General features: G+C 50.8%; 3 protein-coding genes across 7 annotated transcripts in view; all 3 read right to left on the bottom strand.

Moving 5' to 3' along the window:
* The window catches only part of SYTL4 (synaptotagmin like 4), a 43,330-nt gene extending 24,294 nt beyond the window's left edge, over positions 1–19,036 (bottom strand). The window contains exon 1 of the mRNA XM_048864260.2: positions 18,907–19,036. The gene's annotated coding sequence lies outside the window, so the exon portion shown is untranslated. The remainder of the gene's footprint in view (positions 1–18,906) is intronic.
* TYW2 (tRNA wybutosine-synthesizing protein 2) lies at positions 47–23,700 on the bottom strand. Of its 5 annotated transcripts, none has more exons than XR_007358456.2 (9): positions 23,571–23,700; positions 22,311–22,395; positions 21,381–21,549; positions 20,013–20,211; positions 19,781–19,931; positions 19,543–19,652; positions 18,907–19,064; positions 16,378–17,170; positions 47–95 (listed from the first exon to the last, which is right to left on the bottom strand). XR_007358456.2 is itself a non-coding variant. In XM_048864267.2 (8 exons), exons 1-8 carry the CDS (start codon positions 23,611–23,613, stop codon positions 16,688–16,690), a joined length of 1,398 nt encoding a protein of 465 aa, XP_048720224.2. In that variant the 5' UTR covers positions 23,614–23,700; the 3' UTR covers positions 14,505–16,687. The 5 variants fall into 5 exon arrangements, 3 of the variants coding, with proteins under 3 accessions (XP_048720224.2, XP_048720226.2, XP_048720227.2); XR_007358455.2 differs by lacking the exon at positions 47–95 and adding an exon at positions 14,505–15,147; XM_048864267.2 differs by lacking the exon at positions 47–95 and having other exon boundaries at positions 14,505–17,170.
* On the bottom strand, positions 10,256–13,548 carry LOC142073312 (uncharacterized). The gene is made up of 2 exons (XM_075132668.1): positions 11,165–13,548; positions 10,256–10,776 (listed from the first exon to the last, which is right to left on the bottom strand). The coding sequence occupies exons 1-2, from the start codon at positions 11,742–11,744 to the stop codon at positions 10,256–10,258; spliced, it is 1,101 nt and encodes a 366-aa protein (XP_074988769.1). The 5' UTR covers positions 11,745–13,548.
* Positions 23,701–23,722: the final 22 nt, after the last annotated feature.

The following is a 23,722-nucleotide window of genomic DNA, read 5'->3' as shown; positions in this document are numbered from 1 at the left end:
GAGCTGGCCTGGGGCCAGCACCCCCAAACAACACACAACTCGACGATGTCCGGGCTCCGCCACAAGGTCAGCGATCGCTCAGCCCTGGAAAGCCCCTGGCAAGGCAAGGAGAGAGTCAGGCCACGGCCAAAGCAGCAGCCCCTTTCCCGCAACTCCTGAACACCAGCGCCCCAGCAATTCCCCGGTCACGCCGTCCGCCCCCCGGGCTGGGGGATGCCCCCGCTCCGGCACAGGGATCTGCCGGCACCCACGTGTCCCCGCTGCCCCCCACGGCCGGGCAGCGCCAGGACCGGGTGCTGGGGCCGGAGACAGGAGTGTCCAGGCCGCCCCCTGCCCGGCAGCGCAGCTCCTCGGGCTTCACCGTCCCGTAGCCCCGGCCCCAGGCCCGCCCGCAAGGACCTGCCTGCAGACCCCGCCCCGATCCGCCGCTGCTCCCGGCTCCGCAAGCGGCACCCGCCGGCCGGCACCGCCCACTCCCAGCAGCCGCAGGGAAGGGGGCTGGGCGGAGCCCGGAGCGATACCTGCAGCGTCTCCCGAGCCCCCGGCTGCACCAGGCTGAAACTTTCGCCGCGAGTGGGCGGGGCCGGCTCCTTAAAGGGGCCGCGCCCCCTCGCACCTGCTCCCGCCCTGAAAGGGACCGTGCCCAGCCGGGGAGGAGCCGGGGAGCGCACGGGGCCCCTAGCATCGGGGAGGGGGACAGGACACCGCCCCCCCCAGGGGCCTCCCCATCTTGAGCCACCGCCTGCCCTGTTCCAGCCCCCCCGCGCTGGTAACCCCCCTCCTGAGCCAATGCCTGCCCTGTTCCAGCCCCCCCCGCCCTGGTAACCCCCCTCCTGAGCCAATGCCTGCCCTGTTCCAGCCCCCCCCCCGCCCTGGTAACCCCCCTCCTGAGCCAATGCCTGCCCTGTTCCAGCCCCCGCCCTGGTAACCCCCCTCCTGAGCCAATGCCTGCCCTGTTCCAGCCCCCCCTCCGCCCTGGTAACCCCCCTCCTGAGCCAATGCCTGCCCTGTTCCAGCCCCCCCTCCGCCCTGGTAACCCCCCTCCTGAGCCAATGCCTGCCCTGTTCCAGCCCCCCCATCCTCCTGAGCCAACCCCTGCTGTTCCAGTCCCACCTCCAACTCGGCCAGTGCATCCGGCCATGACGATGCAGCATCCCCTGAGAGTTTCAGGGGTGACATCGCTTGGCATCAGACATCAACTTGGCATGGCTTTACATGAAGAGGTGACCATTCAGGTGCCCTATACCCCCCCAATGCAAGAACAAGGGGGCAGTCAATGAAATTGAAAAGCAGCAAATTTAAAACTGATGAAAGGAAATATATTTTTACATGATGCATAATAATCTGTGGAACTCACTGCTATAAGATAGTAAAGAGCTTAGCAGGGCTAAAAAAGGACTAGATATGGATGTGGAAAAGGAGAGTATCCAATTAGATGAAAGGATTAAATAAGTTAAGGGATATAACTGAAGACATAAACCAACAATTAACCCAGTTTGTTGGTGAAAAACTTCCCCTCTGGGAAGGCTATTCCAGAATTGTCCACTCTGGGGCTTCTTGCACCTTGCCCTGAAGAAGCTGGTAAGGCCAGTGTTGGTGATAGGCACTGGACGATCCAGACCCCAGTCTGGCACTGTCCACGGTTGTGTGTGGTGATTTCTGCAATGTTTCTAAGCACAAATGTTTCTAAGCACATGCAAGGAACCATGCAACTAATTTTTCTTCATGGTCTGACCTGAGCCAGAGCTGGACCCCCGTCTCCAGAGGTGAAGAGCTGCCAAATTAACACACTACACAACCTGAAACTAACTCAGTCACACTGAGAAAGACTTGAATGTTGAGTCCCTGTCGGGATGTTCCCCCATCCTAGCAGTAATGAAAAGGACTGTGCTGAGGACCCAATCTTGAGAGGTGCTGAGCACCTGCATCAGCTGGGGTTTGGAGGTACCCAGCACTTCTCGGGAGCAGGCCCTAACATGGCTGCTCAGTAAATGTTTGCTAAGGTGACACAGCAGAACTTCCCTCTCACATCTGTTCCCCTGAACACCCACCCTGCTGTGATGCAGCTGCCCAAACAGCCTTGCATGAGGTTGGCTCTGATGAGCTATAGGGCTTTGTGATGTTGAAGGAGCTTGACAGGCAGGACTTGTCTGTAGTCAGACATAAATCAGGCCAGCCAGGTGTCAGTTCTGACACACACACACACACAGCATTGCCAATGCACCTCGCTGCTGATCTCCAATCACACTGTTAATCCAGTACTGGGGCCCGCCCACAGCTCTCTCAAACCATCTTAATCCTGACCTGCGGCATGCTCCCACCTCGAGCCACAGTTGGGTAATCCAATGTAACAAACACAAGCCAATACTGCTAGCAGTGATACATTTTTCCATGTTGTGAAGTGAGCAAATGCTTCCACCATCCTAGTCTGAGAACATCAAACTCAATGCATGGGTGATCCTCATAGTGAATTCTAACCCTGGGAGGTGAAAAGGTAGTATGCTGACCCAATACATTTACTAATGTCCTATCTTGAAAATTTAGGACTTTTCCTTTTAGGAAAGGACACGCAGTTTATTCCGTAAAGGAAGTTCAGGTTAGTGCACAGCCAGTGTGCAACCTAAACAAGACACAGTAAGTGGCTGAAACAAGCAGAAGTTTAACCGAGGAGACATTTCTAGTATTCAGAGCATTATATCTACATGGGCCCAACCACTGCAGCCTAACAGGTCACACCCTGTAGGTAGCTGCCTGCTCCTTTATCTGGGGACTGCTGCCTGAGAGTCAGCACAATGGCTGCACTAATCAATCCCACACTGGCCTCGTTTCTCTCTGTGCCACCTCCACATAACACGCAAGTCGCAACATCACCGCCCAGCCCTCAAGCTTTGCACTATCTTCTCTGAAACGTTTCACTCTCTCTCTCTTTGAAAAATCATAGGCAACTTTTCAGTGCTCATGAAGGCAGTGGCTGCTAGCAGTCACTACAGCCAGTTACAGTACACAGTATAGGTGGGTGACCATGCAAGCTGCATGCCTCTGACAATGCACTTGAATCCTGCTCTCACAGCATCACTGCAGTTGCAGGCCTGGGCCTACACACAGCTCTGCTGGCACATCTTACTTCTGACATGCAGCAGCCCAGAGAGTCCCGTGTTGACACCTACATACACAAGCGTCTGCATGCACAAACCAGTGCCCCCTGCAATCTCACACACCTGAATTCTGCTCTGCAGCCCCTTGGCTAGTGCTTGTAAATGTGCAGTCGGTGTGAAAGGGGAACACTAAAGGACTTAGGGATCATGGCAGAGAACCAAAGCTCCCCAAGTGATGTTATGGGTAAGAGGACTAATGCAATCCTTGACTGGGGGATTATCAAGTAGGAGTAGGGAGATGATACTGTATTCAAGTCTGATCACCACCCTTTGGAAAGGATGTTGAAACATTTGAAAAGGTCTAGAAAGAGCTACAAGAACAATTCATGGTCTGGAAAACCATCCTTTCAATGAGACACTTAAGAAGCTCATTTTATTTGGTTTATCAAAGAGAAGGTTGAGATACTTGCTCATGGTCTTAGAATTACTCACAAAGGAAGAAGACAGACAATATTAGATGGCTCTTTAATGTAGCAGACAAAGGCATAACAAGATCTAATCGCTGAATACTGACGTTAGAAATATTCAGTCTAGAAACAAGGCAGATATTTTTAACACAGAGGATAATTAGCCACTGGAACAGTTTACCCAAAGGATGTGGTAGATTCTCTGTTCTACTTGCACCACAAGTTATTTAGCCAGATGGAAGAATTACTGGGTGAAATTCTCTGTACAGGAGGTCAGACTAGATGATCATACTGATCCCTTCTGACCCTAAAATCTATGGGAGGGAAGGGACAGAACTCCTGGATTTGGTTCAGCTCAGAGGAGCAACCCTGTGTGAGCCAGATAGTAGTTGCATGTGCAAATGAATTAGCAATCAGTTTGCAGGTTAGGTCTTGGCTGGCAGATTATGTGATTTTTACATGGTGCGTGCAAGTGAGATGTGCAGAGATGAAACTGGCTCTCAGCCACTGCCCCACATTGCTAATGAATTCTGCTGCTGCTTCTTTTACTAGTAAAATTTAACAACAAAATGATCACAGCCAGTAAATAAAGATCAAAACACCAAGCAACACAAGGGGAAAAGAAACAGAAGACAAACCTTAATAGAATCAGTCCCTAGGATGTAGGGAAGAAACACAAAACATGATATTAAGCTACTGCTCACATTAAGACTTCGTTATACTTCCGCCCAGTACAAAGGGCAGGGAACTATACAACTCCTTGTTTGTTATGATTCCAGTGACCACACTGTTAACCCAGTCAGCTGGCATCTCTATTTGCTCAATAAGATCCAATTTTACTCTCCAGTCAATTTCAGATTTTACTTTATCCATGCCCATTGGTCATTCTGGGGTACGTGTATTTTTGGCAGCATGCCAAGATCTATATCCAGGAGTTGTATTATGTCCTTAATGTACCTCAGCCCACTGAACGCCTTATCAAAGCATTTAAGAATGTCTTTTGCCTCTTATACTGTAGCCAAGTTAAACACCTCTTTGATCATCTGCATTTGCAGGTTGCTTTTCAACCCAAGGACACACGGCATCTGTTTTTCTCTTTCAAACTCTTCTGAGTGGCATGTCCTTTTGCAGGCGTGTCACAATGCCTTAGCCACACAGAATCATTTTGAGCACAGGATATAAAACAAGCTGAGGCTTTGATTATAACAGGTGACATATGTTAAGGATATAATACAACCCCTTGATATAGTTTTGACAGGTGGTGGTTACTAATCTTGCTTGCTGTGATTACAGGCCACGCTACTGGCTAAAGTAATTCAGGCTATAGCACCACAGCAGACAGTCTTAGAAGAACCAACCACTCCTTTTTTTTATTTAGGAGGAGAATAAAATCCCATTTGTTTGTGTTGCTTCCCAGTGCTCAGAAGCTCATGGGAAGGCTCTTCAGAGGCTGCCCTTAAAGCGTGGGAATGAAAAGGGCAAGGAGACTCCATCCCCTCCTGTCTGAACACATCTGCATCAGTCACCAGCATTTCCTGAACATGCAGAGCTGACTGGGCCCCTTCCCCTTTCTCTGAACTACTCAAATCTGCCCCATAAGTTCTTTATCTTGGATTCCCAGGATTGGTTTCTAGAAGGGCCCTGCATGCTAGATTTGGAGGTTGTTTTGCACTGGAAAAGGACCTGAGCAGCACAATACATTTCTGGCTTTTGGAATCCTCAATAGTTGGGGTTGTTTGAGTCCAGGATGTTGGTTCAGCCCATTACAGAAACAGGGACCTGGTGTGAAACTCAGTTACAGATCCTGTTCAGGTCCAGTCTCCTTCCCCGCAAAGTGTGGGGGCAGTTAGACCCAAAGGTTTGGCTTAGGTCACTCTGTGCTTTGCCATGGTCACCCAAGTGTGTTTTGCTGTAGTAGAGCTTGTGGTTTATTTGCATGAAGGCTCCTGCAGCATGAGAGCTGGGGAAGCCAGCTCCGCCCAGAGAGCACACACAGAAACTGCTACAGTAGAAATTAATCTGGGTGGGGTCTGACTAGTTTGCAAAGCTCTCCCTCTGCAGAGGGAAACAACAGGAACATGCAGAACTTCTTGACTGAACCCTCAAAAACCATGCCAGCATCACCTGGGTAAATTCCTTCCCTCACCCTGACTGGCCCCCTCTGCTGCTCCCCAGAGCTCCCTAAAATGAATCCAATTGCTACTCTAAAGGCACTGCTCTAGATTCAGTGACATCCTGTGCTGTGGGGAGGTGGCTCATAGAATACACATGAGTCACCATCATTTACACTCCGCTCTATCTCTGTGTTATAAAGGACAGCCCTAGGTGTGCACATAAAACCACCCTCTGGGAGTTCTCAGCCTCTCTGCTATTGTCCTTCAGGGAATAGAGATCAGAGGCAGAGGGAAGCACATAAAGGCAATGCTGTATCTGGAATGAGCCAGAATTAAAAGCACAACGAGAGACTTCTTTCCACACACTCTCTTTCTCCCTCAACCAGATCTCAGGGCTGTAGGGTCACCACAGCACAGATGCACAGTAAGGGTAGTTTTCAGAGTAGCAGCCGTGTTAGTCTGTATTCGCAAAAAGAACAGGAGTACTTGTGGCACCTTAGAGACTAACAAATTTATCTGAGCATAAGCTTTTGTGAGCTACAGCTCACTTCATCAGATGCATTCAATGGAAAATACAGTGGGGAGATTTATATACATAGAGAACATGAAACAATGGGTGTTACCATACACACTGTAAGGAGAGGGATCAGGTAACGTGAGCTATTACCAGCAGGAAAGCGGGGGGAGGGAGGGGGGAAACCTTTTGTAGTGATAATCAAGGTGGGCCATTTCCAGCAGTTGACAAGAACATCAAGTAAGGGTAGTGTGAATGGGACATGAGCTGGAGTTACAGGACAGTACAGCAGGACTGGGGAGATCTGTGAGGACCTGAGGGTATGTCTACACTACGGAATAAGGTCGAATTTATAGAAGTCGGTTTTTTAGAAATCGGTTTTATAAATTCGAGTGTGTGTGTCCCCACAGTAAATGCTCTAAGTGCATTAAGTGCATTAACTCGGCGGAGCGCTTCCACAGTACCGAGGCAAGCGTCGACTTCCGGAGCGTTGCACTGTGGGTAGCTATCCCACAGTTCCCGCAGTCTCCGCTGCCCATTGGAATTCTGGGTTGAGATCCCAATGCCTGATGGGGCTAAAACATTGTCGCGGGTGGTTCTGGGTACATATCGTCAGCCTCCCGTTCCCTCCCTCCCCCCGTGAAAGCAAGGGCAGACAATCATTTCGCGCCTTTTTTCCTGAGTTACCTGTGCAGACGCCATACCATGGCAAGCATGGAGCCCGCTCAGGTAACCGTCACCCTATGTCTCCTGGGTGCTGGCAGACGCGGTACGGCATTGCTACACAGTAGCAGCAACCCCTTGCCTTGTGGCAGCAGACGGTACAGTACGACTGGTAGCCGTCATCGTCATGTCTGAGGTGCTCCTGGTCGCCTCTGTGAGGTCGATCAGGAGCGCCTGGGCAGACATGGGCACAGGGACTAAATTTGGAGTGACTTGACCAGGTCATTCTCTTTAGTCCTGCAGTCAGTCCTATTGAACCGTCTTATGGTGAGCGGGCAGGCGATACGGACTGCTAGCAGTCGTGCTGTACCATCTTCTGCCGAGCAGTCATGAGATGTGGATGGCATGCAGTCCGTCTGCTGCCAGCCAAAGATGTAAAAGATAGATGGAGTGGGTCAAAACAAGAAATAGACCAGATTTGTTTTGTACTCATTTGCTTCCCCCCCCTCCCCTGTCTAGGGGACTCATTCTTCTAGATCACACTGCAGTCAAGATGCAGCGAGGTAAATCTAGCCATGTATCAATCAGAGGCCAGGCTAACCTTCTTGCTCCAATAAGGACAATAACTTAGGTGCACCATTTCTTATTGGAACCCTCTGTGAAGTCCTGCCTGAAATACTCCTTGATGTAAAGCCACCCCCTTTGTTGATTTTAGCTCCCTGAAGCCAACCCTGTAAGCGCCCCTCCCAGCGTCAGAGCAATGGCAAACAATCGGGCATCTGAGAGTGCTGTCCAGAGCAGTCACAATGGAGCGCTCTGATGGGGCTAAAACATTGTCGCGGGTGGTTCTGGGTACGTGTCGTCAGGCCCCCGTTCCCTCCCTCCCTCCGTGAAAGCAAGGGCAGACAATCATTTCGCGCCTTTTTTCCTGAGTTACCTGTGCAGACGCCATACCACAGCAAGCATGGAGCCCGCTCAGGTAACCGTCACCCTATGTCTCCTGGGTGCTGGCAGACGCGGTACGGCTTTGCTGCACAGTAGCAGCAACCCCTTGCCTTCTGGCAGCAGACGGTGCAATACGATTGGTAGTCGTCCTCATCGTGTCCGAGGTGCTCCTGGCCGCGTCGGCTGGGAGCGCCTGGGCAGACATGGGCGCAGGGACTAAATTTGGAGTGACTTGACCAGGTCATTCTCTTTAGTCCTGCAGTCAGTCCTATTGAACCGTCTTATGGTGAGCAGGCAGGCGATACGGACTGCTAGCAGTCGTACTGTACCATCTTCTGCCAGGCAGGCAAGAGATGAGGATTGCTAGCAGTCGTATTGCACCATCTTCTGCCAGGCAGGCAAGAGATGGGGATGGCTAGCAGGCGTACTGTACCATCTTCTGCCAAGCAGCCATGAGATGTGGATGGCATGCAGTCCTTCTGCACCGTCTGCTGCCAGCCAAAGATGTAAAAGATAGATGGAGTGGGTCAAAACAAGAAATAGACCAGATTTGTTTTGTACTCATTTGCCTCCTCCCCTGTCTAGGGGACTCATTCCTCTAGGTCACACTGCAGTCACTCACAGAGAAGGTGCAGCGAGGTAAATCTAGCCATGTATCAATCAGAGGCCAGGCTAACCTCCTTGTTCCAATAACAACGATAACTTAGGTGCACCATTTCTTATTGGAACCCTCCGTGCAGTCCTGCCTGAAATACTCCTTGATGTACAGGCACCCCCTTTGTTGATTTTAGCTCCCTGAAGCCAACCCTGTAAGCCGTGTCGTCAGTCGCCCCTCCCTCCGTCAGAGCAACGGCAGACAATCGTTCCGCGCCTTTTTTCTGTGCGGACGCCATACCACGGCAAGCATGGAGCCCGCTCAGCTCACTTTGGCAATTAGGAGCACATTAACCACCACACGCATTATTCAGCAGTATATGCAGCACCAGAACATGGCAACGCGATACCGGGCGAGGAGGCGACGTCAGCGCGGTCCCGTGAGTGATCAGGACATGGACACAGATTTCTCTGAAAGCATGGGCCCTGACAATGCATGCATCATGGTGCTAATGGGGCAGGTTCATGCTGTGGAACGCCGATTCTGGGCTCGGGAAACAAGCACAGACTGGTGGGACCGCATAGTGTTGCGGGTCTGGGACGATTCCCAGTGGCTACGAAACTTTCGCATGCGTAAGGGCACTTTCATGGAACTTTGTGACTTGCTTTCCCCTGTCCTGAAGCGCATGAATACCAAGATGAGAGCAGCCCTCACAGTTGAGAAGCGAGTGGCGATAGCCCTGTGGAAGCTTGCAACGCCAGACAGCTACCGGTCAGTTGGGAATCAATTTGGAGTGGGCAAATCTACTGTGGGGGCTGCTGTGATGCAAGTAGCCCACGCAATCAAAGATCTGCTGATATCAAGGGTAGTGACCCTGGGAAATGTGCAGGTCATAGTGGATGGCTTTGCTGCAATGGGATTCCCTAACTGTGGTGGGGCTATAGATGGAACCCATATCCCTATCTTGGCACCGGAGCACCAAGCCGCCGAGTACATAAACCGCAAGGGGTACTTTTCAATAGTGCTGCAAGCTCTGGTGGATCACAAGGGACGTTTCACCAACATCAACGTGGGATGGCCGGGAAAGGTGCATGATGCTCGCATCTTCAGGAACTCTGGTCTGTTTCAAAAGCTGCAGGAAGGGACTTTATTCCCAGACCAGAAAATAACTGTTGGGGATGTTGAAATGCCTATATGTATCCTTGGGGACCCAGCCTACCCCTTAATGCCATGGCTCATGAAGCCGTACACAGGCAGCCTGGACAGTGGTCAGGAGCTGTTCAACTACAGGCTGAGCAAGTGCAGAATGGTGGTAGAATGTGCATTTGGACGTTTAAAGGCGCGCTGGCGCAGTTTATTGACTCGCTTAGACCTCAGCGAAACCAATATTCCCACTGTTATTACTGCTTGCTGTGTGCTCCACAATATCTGTGAGAGTAAGGGGGAGACGTTTATGGCGGGGTGGGAGGTTGAGGCAAATCGCCTGGCTGCTGGTTACGCGCAGCCAGACACCAGGGCGGTTAGAAGAGCACAGGAGGGCGCGGTACGCATCAGAGAAGCTTTGAAAAACAGTTTCATGACTGGCCAGGCTACGGTGTAAAAGTTCTGTTTGTTTCTCCTTGATGAACCCCCCCGCCCCTTGGTTCACTCTACTTCCCTGTAAGCTAACCACCCTCCCCTCCTCCCTTTAATCATTGCTTGCAGAGCCAATAAAGTCATTGCTGCTTCACAGTCATGCATTCGTTATTCATTCATCACACAAATAGGGGGATGACTACCAAGGTATCCCAGGAGGGGTGGTGGAGGAGGGAAGGAAAATGCCACACAGCACTTTAAGCACAGCACTTTAAAAGTTTACAACTTTAAAATTTATTGAATGACAGCCTTCTTTTTTTTGGGCAATCCTCTGTGGGGGAGTGGCTGGTTGGCCGGAGGCCTCCCCACCGTGTTCTTGGGCGTCTGGGTGTGGAGGCTATGGAACTTGGGGAGGAGGGCGGTTGGTTACAGAGGGGCTGCAGTGGCAGTCTGTGCTCCAGCTGCCTTTGCTGCAGCTCAACCATACACTGGAGCATACTGGTTTGGTCCTGCAGCAGCCTCAGCATTGAATCCTGCCTCCTCTCATCACGCTGCCGCCACCTTTGAGCTTCAGCCCTGTCTTCAGCCCGCCACTTACTCTCTTCAGCCCGCCACCTCTCCTCCCGGTCATTTTGTGCTTTCCTGCACTCTGACATTATTTGCCTCCACGCATTCGTCTGTGCTCTGTCAGTGTGGGAGGACAGCATGAGCTCGGAGAACATTTCATCGCGAGTGCGTTTTTTTTTCTTTCTAAGCTTCACTAGCCTCTGGGAAGGAGAAGATCCTGTGATCATTGAAACACATGCAGCTGGTGGAGAAAAAAAAAGGGACAGCGGTATTTAAAAAGACACATTTTATAAAACAGTGGCTACACTCTTTCAGGGTAAACCTTGAAAGTTAACATTACATACATAGCACATGTGCTTTCGTTACAAGGTCGCATTTTGCCTCCTCCCACCGCGTGAACGGATTTTGGTTGAATGCCAGCAAACATACACTGCAATGCTTTGTTCTACAGTGATTCCCCAGTACGTGTTGCTGGCCTGGAGTGGTAAAGTGTCCTACCATGAAGGACGAAATAAGGCTGCCCTCCCCAGAAACCTTTTGCAAAGGCAGAACCGCAAATGCCAGGGCAAAGTAATCCTTTCACATGCTTGCTTTTAAACCATGTATAGCATTTTAAAAGGTACACTCACCAGAGGTCCCTTCTCCGCCTGCTGAGTCCAGGAGGCAGCCTTGGGTGGGTTCGGGGGGTACTGGCTCCAGGTCTAGGGTGAGAAACAGTTCCTGGCTGTCGGGAAAACCGGTTTCTCCGCTTGCTTGCTGTGAGCTATCTACAACCTCCTCCTCATCATCTTCTTCGTCCCCAAAACCTACTTCTGTATTGCCTCCATCTCCATTGAAGGAGTCAAACAACACGGCTGGGGTAGTGGTGGCTGAACCCCCTAAAATGGCATGCAGCTCATCATAGAAGCGGCATGTTTGGGGCTCTGACCCAGAGCGGCCGTTCGCCTCTCTGGTTTTCTGGTAGGCTTGCCTCAGCTCCTTCAGTTTCACGCGGCACTGCTTTGGGTCCCTGTTATGGCCTCTGTCCTTCATGCCCTGGGAGATTTTCAGAAAGGTTTTGGCATTTCGAAAACTGGAACGGAGTTCTGATAGCACGGATTCCTCTCCCCAAACAGCGATCAGATCCCGTACCTCCCGTTCAGTCCATGCTGGAGCTCTTTTGCGATTCTGGGACTCCATCATGGTCACCTCTGCTGATGAGCTCTGCATGGTCACCTGCAGCTTGCCACGCTGGCCAAACAGGAAATGAGATTCAAAAGTTCGCGGTTCTTTTCCTGTCTACCTGGCCAGTGCATCTGAGTTGAGAGCGCTGTCCAGAGCGGTCAGAATGGAGCACTCTGGGATAGCTCCCGGAGGCCAATACCATCGAATTGTGTCCACAGTACCCCAAATTCGAGCCGGCAACGTCGATTTAAGCGCTAATCCACTTGTCAGGGGTGGAGTAAGGAAATCGATTTTAAGAGCCCTTTAAGTCGAAATAAAGGGCTTCATTGTGTGGACGGGTGCAGGTTTAAATCGATTTAACGCTGCTAAATTCGATCTAAAGTCCTAGTGTAGACCAGGGCTGAGACAGGAATAACAGAAGTACAAGGTGCATTCCCAAGACAGAAATAGCCCAAAGTGCTGTAGGCCAGAATTGAATTTGCACTGGCAGCAGTTTACTGATACATGCACTGCTGCATCTCAGGATCAAGCTTTGTTAGCAGAACTATTTGGGGCCCAAGACTGTGGTTATAGGGATGCTCTGAGGCCAGAATTCAGGTGCACTCTGCAGCAGGCGTCACACCCATCTGTCCTACATAACAGAATTGGTTGTAGTCAGTGCTATCAGCCCCTCACTCACAAAGCATGAATAACTACTCCAGTTATTTTTAGAGAGAGAGATTGCCACATTTCAAAGAGGACAGTGAAAAGCTTTGGAGGCTGGCAGTGGTTGGTGGGTGGGTGTGTATGTAACAACTGGGCAACCCCGATCACGGCGCAGCATGGGTACACACAGAGGAGGAGACTGCAGCAGCTATTATACTATCTCCCAGGCAGCAACTCACAGACAGGCAAGAAGGCATCTAGCTGCCGGGTGTGACCTGTTGGGCTGGATTATTTGGCCCATGTGAATGTAATGCTCTAAGCTCCAAATAGTTCCTGCAGTTGTACACGTTTCAACCACTTCCCCGTCCAGCTGGGGTTGTTCATTGATTGTTCACTGTGGGAGAAACTTTTGTTATTGAATAAGTTGCATATCAGGGACCTGTTTCATCATTTCCTTTGTTTGCCTGCATCTCCTTGAAATGAAAGGCTCTGCCATTTGGATGGCATGGTTCTCGTGACCAGGGACATGAAGGTGTGCAATACAGCTTCGGGTCTGCAATCAGAATTCAAAGCCAAATACACCAACCAACTGCTCTGTTTCCTGCGCAAGGGCCAACCTCTACACAGAGTACCTGTGATCTTGGTATACTGCCAGTCACAAATAAGTAGTAGGCAAGGGAAGAGGAGCAGATGAGAATGAGGAGTAACATGTGATCTCTCAATTCCATGCATTTTCTGTGGGTACCAACTAGAAACTACCTAACAAAGAAGGGCAACAGCTGTTTCGCTCATCTCAAGGGCGTGGCCGTAATTTTTTTCCCACTCCTGACTGTCTACCTCCTATGGTGACACAGCGGCTTGTGTGACACCATTGGGCTCCCCCATCAGCTTGCCTTCCCAAAACTATGTGCCTGGCCAACAAGATCCCGAGGTGTAGAGGGAGCAGCCCCTTTATGCATAAGAACTCCACAAAGGAACAGCAAATGACATTTGGAGGAAAACACAGAGCTGACCTGGAGCAGCTAAGGTAGCTGATTCTTGCTGCCACTCTCCCCCAGTGCCAGGGCTCAGCGCACACAGCGACCATCTTTGATTTGGGCAGGTAACTCAGATGAATCGGGAAAGGAAAAAGCCACTCAGTCATACTTCTTATTCAACCACTCGCTCAGACACACAAGTTTGGTTACATTTACAGGAGATAATGCTGCCCCCTTCTTGTTTACAATGTCACCTGAAAGTGAGAACAGGAGTTCCCATGGCACTGTTGTAGCCGGTGTCAGAAGATTAGCACATCTGGCATGTAAATAAGATTCATATGTCCCTTCATGCTTCAACCACCATTCCCGGAGACATGCTTCCATGCTGATGATGGGTTCTGCTCAATAACTATCCAAAGCAGAGCAGACCCAATACATGTTCATTTTCATTATCTGAATCAGATGCCACCAGCAGAAGGTTGGTTTTCTTTCTTGGTGGTTTGGGTTCTGTAGTTTCTGCACTGGAGTGTTGCTGTTTTAAGACTTCTGAAAGCATGCTCCATACTCCCATTCCTCTCAGATTTTGGGAGGCACTTCAGATTCTTAAACCTTGGGTTGAGTGCTGTAGCTATGTTTAGAAATCTCACATTGGTACCTTCTTTGCTTTTGTAAAATCTGCAGTGAAAGTGTTCTTAAAATGAACTGTGCTGGGTCATCATCCGAGACTGCTATAACATGAAATATATGGCCGGGGACATACAATTCTTCCCCAAGGAGTTCAGTCACAAATTTAATTAACGCATTATTTTTTTTAACAAGCATCATCAGCATGGACACGTCTTCTGGAATGGTGGCTGAAGCACGAAGGGGCAGACAATGTTTAGCATATCTGGCACATAAATACCTTGCAATACCGGCTACAAAAGTGCCATGCGAACGCCTGTTCTCACTTTCTGGTGACACTGTAAATAAGAAGAGGGCAGCATTATCTCCTGTAAATGTAAACAAACTTGTTTGTCTGAGAGACTGGCTGAACAAGAAGTAGGACTGAGTAGATTTGTAGGCTCTGAAGTTTTACATTGTTTTGTTTTTGAGTGTAGTTATGTAACAAAAAAAAAATCTACATTTGTAAATTGCACTTTCACGACAAAGAGATTGTACTACAGAACTTGTATAAGATGAATTGAAAAATACTATTTCTTTTGTTTATCATTTTTACAGTGCAAATATTTGTAATCAAAAATAAACACTTTGATTCCAATTACAACACAGAATACAATATATATGAAAATGTAGAAAAACATTCAAAATATTTAATAAATTTCAATTGGTATTCTATTGTTTAAGTGCAACTAAACCTGCGATTAATCGTGATTAATTTTTTTAATCGCGATTAATTTTTTTCGTTAATCGTGTGAGTTAACTGCGATTAATCAACAGCCCTAATCCAGAGCCTTTCACCTCTCAGTCACAGGCCTGACTGCAGCCTAGGTCAGTAGCAACTGGAAGAGAAATCCGGAGCCTTTCTCCTCTTAGTCACAAGCCTGACTGCAGCCTCGGTCAGCAGTAACTGGAAGTCATTGCGACTGCATGGCTGCTGAGCAGTAGGTTATGTGAAATCAATGTGGTGGTTCCAGTTCAGTTCCTAGTGAACAGGTGGCCCCTTTGAAAAGCCCAACATCCCAAATAGCTTCCTATTTGGCAGTTTCTATATCAAGGCCAAGGATTAAATGGGCAGCTACCCTCTTAGCATTAATCACTGGAGAGGAGGTGGCAATGAATGGTATTGAGAAGGCAGGTCAGGAGCTTTTCTTCACCCTCTCTCACTGTAGAAGAACAAGGGGACACAAAATGAAAGCAAAAGGTGGTGAATTAAAAACTGATAAAAAGGAAATACTTTTTCCACACCTTACACAATTCACCTGTGGAACTCACCGCCACAAGATCTCACTGACCTCAGCAAGGATTGGCATCACAAGTTAGAATGGTGAAGGTTACAAATAATGCAGAGGTTTGGAAGTGATTTAAGACCTCCTGCTTCAGGGCACAAACCAGCCTCTAACATACAGGGATTAGGAAGCAATTATTATTGTGGGCAGGATATTTCATAACTGGTTTCTGCAGGGTTTCTTGCACCCTCCTCCGAAGCAGCTTGCACTGGCCACTGTTAGAGATGGGAGACTACAATACACCACTGGCGTGACCCAGTTTGGCAGTTCCTATGTTCCATCCAGGGCAGGAGTGAGGCAAAATTGCTGGGTGGGGAAATCTTGCACCGACTCTGCACCTGTTCTGTGGGGAGAGGCTCTGGTCTCCAGGGATCTCAGTTTGGCACCTTTCAGTAGCACTACATGCATTCATTTCTCACTATTTTAAACAGAGACAGGCCAAAAATCCCAGGAAGTAGCAGAGGAACTGCTTGCCTGGGCTTCCTGAAACTTGTGGGCAAACATCATAGCAACTTCAGATCCAGGCTTGGAACAAAAGCATGAACAAGCCCGCTAGATGCTAAGAAACGGGAAAGTTCATATCTGTTGTGATGAAGTATATAGGGCCCGATCCCACAACTGGCTCCACACTGAGCCCCACTTACATCAGTGGGGATCTGCCTGTACGGGGGCTCACTGCAAGATCAGGACTGTAGTGTGGTAATTAGGAATAGACCAGGACAGCAGTGGAGGGAGCAAGGTCAGCTCACAGGGACTGCACTACGTCCTGGAGCTCTTCACATGTCCACAACAAATGAATACCACGAGAAAAGCTCTCAGCGTTTTCTGATTAGATCACAAGGGCTCAGCCTAGGCCCTAGTGGTCACAGAGCCACAATTTGCCCACAGTCTGGCACCAGTGGCAGTCTCTGTGCAGGACTAGATGCTCTCTGGCTCAGCTGGTGAATCTGAACTCAGACATTCTGCTAAGTTTATATGCCCAGGTCTCTTGCTGGAATCAGTGGCGAGAACAGAGTTTGGAGCTGAGTGCTGGAGAACTCTGCCATCCCGCTGGGAAAAACAGCAAGACATGACCCATGCAGATAAAACTTACAACAAATGTTTTACCTGGTTGCAGGAAATGGAAATAGAGTGAAGATCACAAAGAGTAGGGAATGCACCAGCTGCAGGGAGCACCATGATGGTCAGGTCAAGCTCTTACACGCCAGTCTGGAGAGATGAGGGGTTCCAGGAGAGCAAAGGCAAAAACCAATGTCAGACTGAACCAGTTCACAGGGTGCCAGCTGGGAGCACTCAACTCTGTGTAGGCTTTGTGCACTTCTCAGGCTTGGGCCCAGAGTTCTCCCTGAGTGTTTGCTATCAGAGAGGGCGACATTCCTGGGGATCTCAAGGGTGCACTCCACTCTCCCCCTGTGAACTAAGAGAGGGGGCGGCACTCCAGATCCAGGACTATGTGATACACATGGGGTGCGTAGGATTTCACTGGCTCAATGTGCAGAATGTTTGTCCTCCAAGGCTTCCCATGCAGCTGCTGAAGCAGAACCCTGATTTGCGCTCCTGTGGTCTCTGCCCAGCTCTGCCACTCAGCTCTGGTCACAGCTGCCTGGGTCTCCCTCCCAGAATCCATGATGTCAGCATTCTTTGGGCTCCTGCGGTTCCTTTGGCCCATTCTGTCCTCCTGCCTGTTGGATACAGCTTGCTCTGGACATTGCTGCAGCTGCTGCTCCTCCAAGTGGCCACTGTGCAAATGAGCCTTCGCTGGGAAGGACTCCACGTTCTGGTGGATGTGGAGAATGCCCCCTGTGCCCTTCCGCAAAAGCTGGCAGGCGATAGGCCAGCCCTCCTCTGAGCTGGGGAGCAGCCCCAGATTCACCCTGTTGGCCACGTCCTGCAGCTCTAGCTGGAAATGACACGGGGAGGTGAGGAGGATGGCATGGTGAAAGGACATACACCACAGAGGGCCCCATGTCAGGGAGGGGAAAATACACCAAGCAAGGCACTGCAGACCATGGAAAGTTTCTCTTTCCCTCAGGGGAATATAACAGTATATAAAGGTTGCCACAGCTCTGTCTCTTGCCATCTACCATAGGAAGGGGGTGGGTGAAAGTGGGCACTGCTCTCATGCTCTTACTGTGAGTTGAGAGTAATATATAAAGTTTTCACCAGAACCATGAAGCTCCACCACTGCCCTTGTACCTCCTCAGAGCCACCTCCAGCCCCTGTCCTACCTGAGAATTAACTAGCATCATTGCTTCTGTAGGCTGAGCTCATTGCACATGCTCCTTGCATCCCTCCATTTTCCTCTACAAGCTCCCTGTGTGCCACCTTCCCATTCCCCTCTATTTCAGGGACTCCCTGCAACCCACCGCCATCTCCTCCCCCAAGTCCGGGGGCTCGGTGTGCCTCCCAGGTCCTTCTTTTCCCCCATTCCTGGGTCTCCCATTCTCCCCATGCCAGGGGCTCGGTGTGCGCCCCAGGCCCTCCTTCTCCCCATGCCAGGAGCTCGGTGTGCCCCCCAGGCCCTCCTTCTCCCCTATTCCCGGGTCTCCCATTCTCCCCATGCCAGGGACTTGGTACCCCCCATGCCATCCTTCTCCCCCATTCCCAGGTCTCCCATGCGTGGGGCTAAGTGCCCCCACATGCCCTCCTTCTCCCCACCATTCTCATTTTGTTGTGTCATTCTGACACATTTTAAACTGTATTGAAAGGCTGCACAGAGGTGAGCTGAGGATACTGGCTGCCATCAAATGGCTCTTTGATCCACAGACAATTACATTGAGGCTGAGAATATTCCCTGAAATTTGAACTGCTTGGCTGCAGCATTCAAAAGTTATTGTGTTACGGACAGACAGAGAAAGGCATCAAGATGGATTGAAGGCTCCTTGTTTCAGGGACCATCTGTGTTTGTGCAGCAGTAGCACGTGGGGACCCCAGTCCCTGGCTAGGGCTGCTAGGTACTAAGGTAACATAAATAATAATAACGAAGTTGAGTGTCAGGCCTGATGTGGCCAGAACAACTAGTAAGGATGTAGCGGGGTCTGATAACCAGAAGCAAGTGTCTGACATGTGAGAGTTATTTAGGACGCACATGGGGATGTCTCTGAGAGCAACAGGATGAGCTGGGCCTGCTGGCTAACCAGACAGGAGTCCTGACAGGAAGACAGATCTACAGTTTCCTAAGGGAAGGGTGTGCAGTCCCATTGCTTGGGGCACTGAACACCGCCCTGGAACACACACTCCAAGCCCTCCAGGAGATGAGACCTATTAGGTCCTTCTTGTCTCTGAGCTCTAGAACTACCGAGTCAGTCTGACCAGACCTCAGTGCACCAGGTCCCTGTCTCCTACAGTGTGCAAACATAACAGAGCCCACCTCTCCCACACAGACCCTTTGGACCTTTGCTCCCATCTCTTGTACCATGGGGAAGAAACTCTGCCACATCAGAAAGAGGAGAGGATGGGGGGAGAAGAGCAGTTTCCTGGGAAAGGAATTCCTCTGACATCTAGAGCCGGCTTAGAGTTCAGAGGCACATCACCCCCTTTAGGGGGGTCTCAGCAGCATGGGCTGTACCCTTGGAATTCCCCTCCCTAAGACTCCATTGTGCCCCCTCAGCTGCAGAAGGGTTGCTCTCTGCTCACCTGCCTGTTATCCCCTTGGTGGATCTGACATCGATCCTGCACGCCATTCAGCTCAAGATTCTTTCTCAGGGCCTCCACAGCATGGGGATTCCACTCACAGGCATGGACAAAGGCAGCACCGGCGTGAACCAGATATGGCACTGTGAAATAGCCAATCCCTGAGGGCACAGGAGACAGACATCGCTGGCAGCACAGTCCCGAGGCATCCACAGTGCGGGAACAAAATGCTCAGGGTTAAGGCCTCATTCTCAGCAGCAGAGAACGACTGGATTGAGGCTGTTGGCAGAGCGTAGGGGGAGAGGGAGAAGGTTCCAGGGGCTGAAGCTGCTGTTAAGCACACAGCTCTGGCTACTGGACAGATACTACAGCAAGCATGGGGTGGAGGATGCCACTGGATGGATAGTGCTGAGCAAATAATGAACATTGGGATGAACTGAATTCTTGTGATCAACAGGGCAGTCTATGTTATCTGGGGCCGGGGGTGGATCCAGACAGGAGGATGGGGAGCAGTAATCCACGGCCCACAGGCTCTGCGGTCAGAGCCCCAGCAAACTCCTCAGAATGACAGAGAGGAGCATGATTCCCAAGACTCAGAGGAGGAAGCCGGCCCTTTCCCATGGCCCCAGAGACAGTTACCTGCATAGAGATCCACTAGCACTTCCCCGGCACATGGCAGCGACGCCACCCGCAACTTCTCTGTGATGTTTCCAGGAGAGAACATGCACCTGGTCACATCGAACGTGTATCTGGGAAAACACCATAGGGCCAGTGAGAGCCACCAACATGGGGCTGGCCAGTGACCCCTTCCTAGGGGCCTCTTGGCTCGACAGCCCCTTCCTGCTTCTTCCGCCCCTACCCCATCCCCCCCTTCTACCTGATTCCATTGTCCACATGCTCCACCCAGCCATCCTGCCCCAGCAACAGGGTCACTGTGGGGGATCGTACCCCATCCGGTGATATTCGCCCTTGTTTGGCTATGCGTCGGGCACCCAGAGCAGAAGCAACTGTTTCCCAGAGCTCCAGTCCTGGAAGAGAGCCCCAAGCAGGTGGATTAGAGGAGGCTGGTTCAGTGCATCTTGGAAGACAGAGCCACAGGTTCCTCTTACCCAGTTCCTTCCACAATGCAGCCCTGAAGCTGTCCTTGCTCAGCAGGACGAGGTCTCCATGCTGCTGCCAGGAACGAGGGAGATCGTCCTCCAGCTCATCTGACCACCTGCCCCCAGAGTCTGACACTAAACGCTGCAGCTCCCTGCACAGCTTCCGGGCGGGCGACTGGACTCGTGCTGCCTTCGAGGGAAGGGGGTTCTCGGAAAGAAACACAAAGGAAAAAACTGATGCTGAGAAAGCGCAGGGAGGGAGAGAGCCTGTGACAGGATATGTGTGGGAGGAATCTCCCTACCACAGCTGCTGTGCTGGATCATTTCCCTTTACCTCCCCCAGGGACTGGAAAGTCCAGCTTGCCGGGTGTGATTCTTCCACCGTACTGGCTGCACTAACCCACAACAGACTGAAGGGGCTTCAGGACCCATGGCCACATCCACCATCTCCAGATAAAGTCCCTCAGGCTGGAGCAGCTACTGTTCTCTAAATAAAGGCAATGAGTTACCCATTGCACTGGCAGCTCCTGGAGACTGTGATGGGCCTGGGAACCCTGCAAGGAGGGCACAATCTCCTCCTTTTAAAGCAGAGAAATTTGTCTGCTTGTTTAATGCCGCAGGAATTTATTCCTTTTGGTGCTGGGTCTTTTCCGAGCCGGCTGTGGGGGAAGCACCTAGTAAGCCCTGTGCAAACAGACACGGGAAAGCAGCTAAAATGGAATATTACTGCTCCCTGCAATCCCATCTCCCACAGCACTAGAGTGAAAGTCTTTGCTCCATCAGTGACACATGAGGTCCCTGCCAAGGAGACCCGCAATTGAGACTTAGGAATTCAATCAAACCCTGCTAGGGAGGAGTAGAACTCAGGATTGCTGAACTCAGACAATCCCAGCACATGCTCCCAACCTCACAGGAAAAAGGGACATGATCCTGAGGTTCCAGGTGCTTCCTGCAAGCTGCTGAACAGCCTCATCTCTCACTGATTTCCACAGGAATGGAGCACGCTCTGCAGCTGGCAGGACTGGGCTCTAAATAAAACACATAGGAACTGAATCAAACTATAAAGTGAAACTTGCTTTCTCTTCTACCTAGCCTCCACGCCCTCCAGAGCTCCCTGCCAGCGCCAGGCAAGGCTAAGATAGTCCCAGGGAATTTCAGTCAAATTCCCCTTAAGCTGATGGCAGAAGGGGTCAGGAAAGAATTTCACTGTCTTCAAGTGATGTATTGTACAAATGGCTACTGTGCATTATGGGAGGGGTTGGCATGCCAATGACCCCTGAGGACGCAGCCATTCGCAGAGACGGGATATGGGGCACAAGAGCCCGGCACGGTAAATCCTACCCCTGATTCTACTGTGGAAGCCAGTGCTTTACTGACCTGGATGCACGTCAGTGTGCATGTCGTCTCAGGGGGCAGGCTCTCCCGCAGCTCCTGCAGGTGCTGCTCAGTGAGTTTCTCTCCCAGCACAGGCAATGCCACTGTGCCATCCAGGAGCTTTTGCATACAATGGCAGACATCCAGAATCCTCTCTTTCTCCAAATACCCCCTGCAAGTCCAAGGATGTATTCAGGTATTTATTCATCTGACATTATGCCCTCTAGGTTTTCTGCAACCCTCTCATGTAAGCCTGAGCAGAGCAATACTCTATACACATTGTTCAGTCCTGGTCTGATTAAATCACCATCTCCTGGAGTAACAAACTGCATGGTCTAGTGTCAGGAGAGCTGAATTTATTCCCAGCTCTGTAAACGACTCACTGAGTGACCTCTGGCAAGTCACTGCATCCCTCGGTGCCTCAGTGTCCCCTCTGTAAAATGGGGATGATATCTACCCACCTTTGTAAAGGCTTTGAGATGTCATTGCTGACTTGAGCAACCATAGTACAGGCAAGTGCCAGCTGTGCAAGCTCTGTATCTCATTTCTGACCTCTCATCACCCTGGCCTGACTATGAATGGGTACCGGCAATCATTCCAATTTATAGTATGTGCTAGTTTTGGGAAGTAGATCAATGCCCATTAAGGATTGGGCTGAGATCAACCAAATGGTCCATCATTTGTGAAAGTGAGAATTCCACTGCAGCCCCTAATGCTCTGAAGCTGGGGCTGTGTGTTGATATAAGCAGATTATTACTAGTAGTGAGGCACTAGTCTGGAACTATGAGTTCTGCTCCCACTCAAGTGAGCCCAGATCCACAGGATAGTTTTTTTTTACTCTATTTTGCCATGTTAATGACCATGTGTTCAGCTCAATACAGGTACAACAATGTCTTTCAGCTTTCTCCCTCCATCTGCATGTCCATACTGCACCTGAACTGCTGGGCAAACTGTGACTTAGTAATAAGTACAGAGATGGGACCAGAATTCAAATTCTTTGCATCCATCCTGCCAGAACCTAAAAGAGAAGAAAACATCACCACCCAGTTGTCTGGCTTGGCAGTAGGCAAAGCTACTCAACCCATGGTTGGCAATTCCAGGGAGCTGCAGCCTGAATGTCTCTCAGCATCCAAAAACTTCTCCCCAAAAGAGTCACTGAAGATGCAAACTGCTGCAACCTATAGCCCTGATCTCTCTGCTAAGGATGCCAACAACAGGACCCGAGTGTGATGTGGACACTTATATACTAGGAGATAGATCAAGAGCAACGAACTCATTTCACACAGGCTACCAAATAGCCATTAGATCCTGGTGACTTTTGATTACTATTGACATGGGCTGGATTTTTGCCTTTATGGAGGCAGAAGTCTCCATATCCCCATTATCAAAGCCCTGCATAGCACTGTATGCTCTAGGTGTGCACCTCAAAGCTGCGTCGCAGGAGAGCACCACACACCAGCAACCCAATCAGGGCTGTGGGCGCAGCTTTATTAACATGACCTACGCCAGAAATGCCCAGAAGTCTCCCTTTGGAAAATGGGAGGTGGCAGAGAGAAATGCTGCCTGTTAGCACTACAGCACCTCTTGAGCTGGATTTCACAGCCCATGTGGTAACCGGACTGGGCTTTGATGGATGTGTGGCCGGTGAGGCTGCCACCTCTGTGAGTGTGCTTGAAGGGCAACGTGAGGATGCTTCATGGCCCTGGAAGTGCTTCGCGGGCCAGCGACTGGCCACCCTGTTACAAGCGGGACAATCTGCAGAATCCCAGGAGAAGTGGCAACCCTAGAGGCGCATTTCCTGCCTCCCTCGAGGGCACGGAGAGTAGCAGTGCCAGCAGGATTAAGCAGGAGCAGCCACACCATTTATTTACAAATCACAGTGAATTCATCACCCTCTGCGCCAACCACCGCACAACATCCTTCGCATCCGCCCCAGCACAATCTCCTACCCTCCCCACCGCCACGAGCCCCTGGCTCCCGCCCCTGCGCCCCACCGCCAGGTGCCCCCTGCCGCCCACCCTCGTACCCCACGGCCACGAGCCCCCTTACCCCACTGCCACGCGCCCCCCGCCCCCTCACTGCTTGGCTGCCCCGGCCCTTGGCTCTGGGCTGGACGCGGCTCCCTGCCCCGCGTGGGAGACTCCGAGGCACAGACGTGCGCGGAACTACAGGCGCGGGGTTAGTGTTTCCCACCGGAACGGAGTCGTTGTTGCTGGTCGGTGCTTGCCGCCGCCATCTTTTCTGTGGACCGGTCGCCTGGTTACGGCGGCAGAGCTCGCTCCTGCCAACGCCGCTAGACTCTGTCCGCTGTCCGGAAACACCCTGGAGCCTTGGCGGGGCTCGAG

The sequence above is a fragment of the Caretta caretta genome, chromosome 9 (genome assembly GCF_965140235.1).
Source record: "Caretta caretta isolate rCarCar2 chromosome 9, rCarCar1.hap1, whole genome shotgun sequence".
Classification (NCBI taxonomy): Eukaryota; Metazoa; Chordata; order Testudines; family Cheloniidae; genus Caretta; species Caretta caretta.
This window is presented reverse-complemented; position numbering and strand designations above follow the sequence as displayed.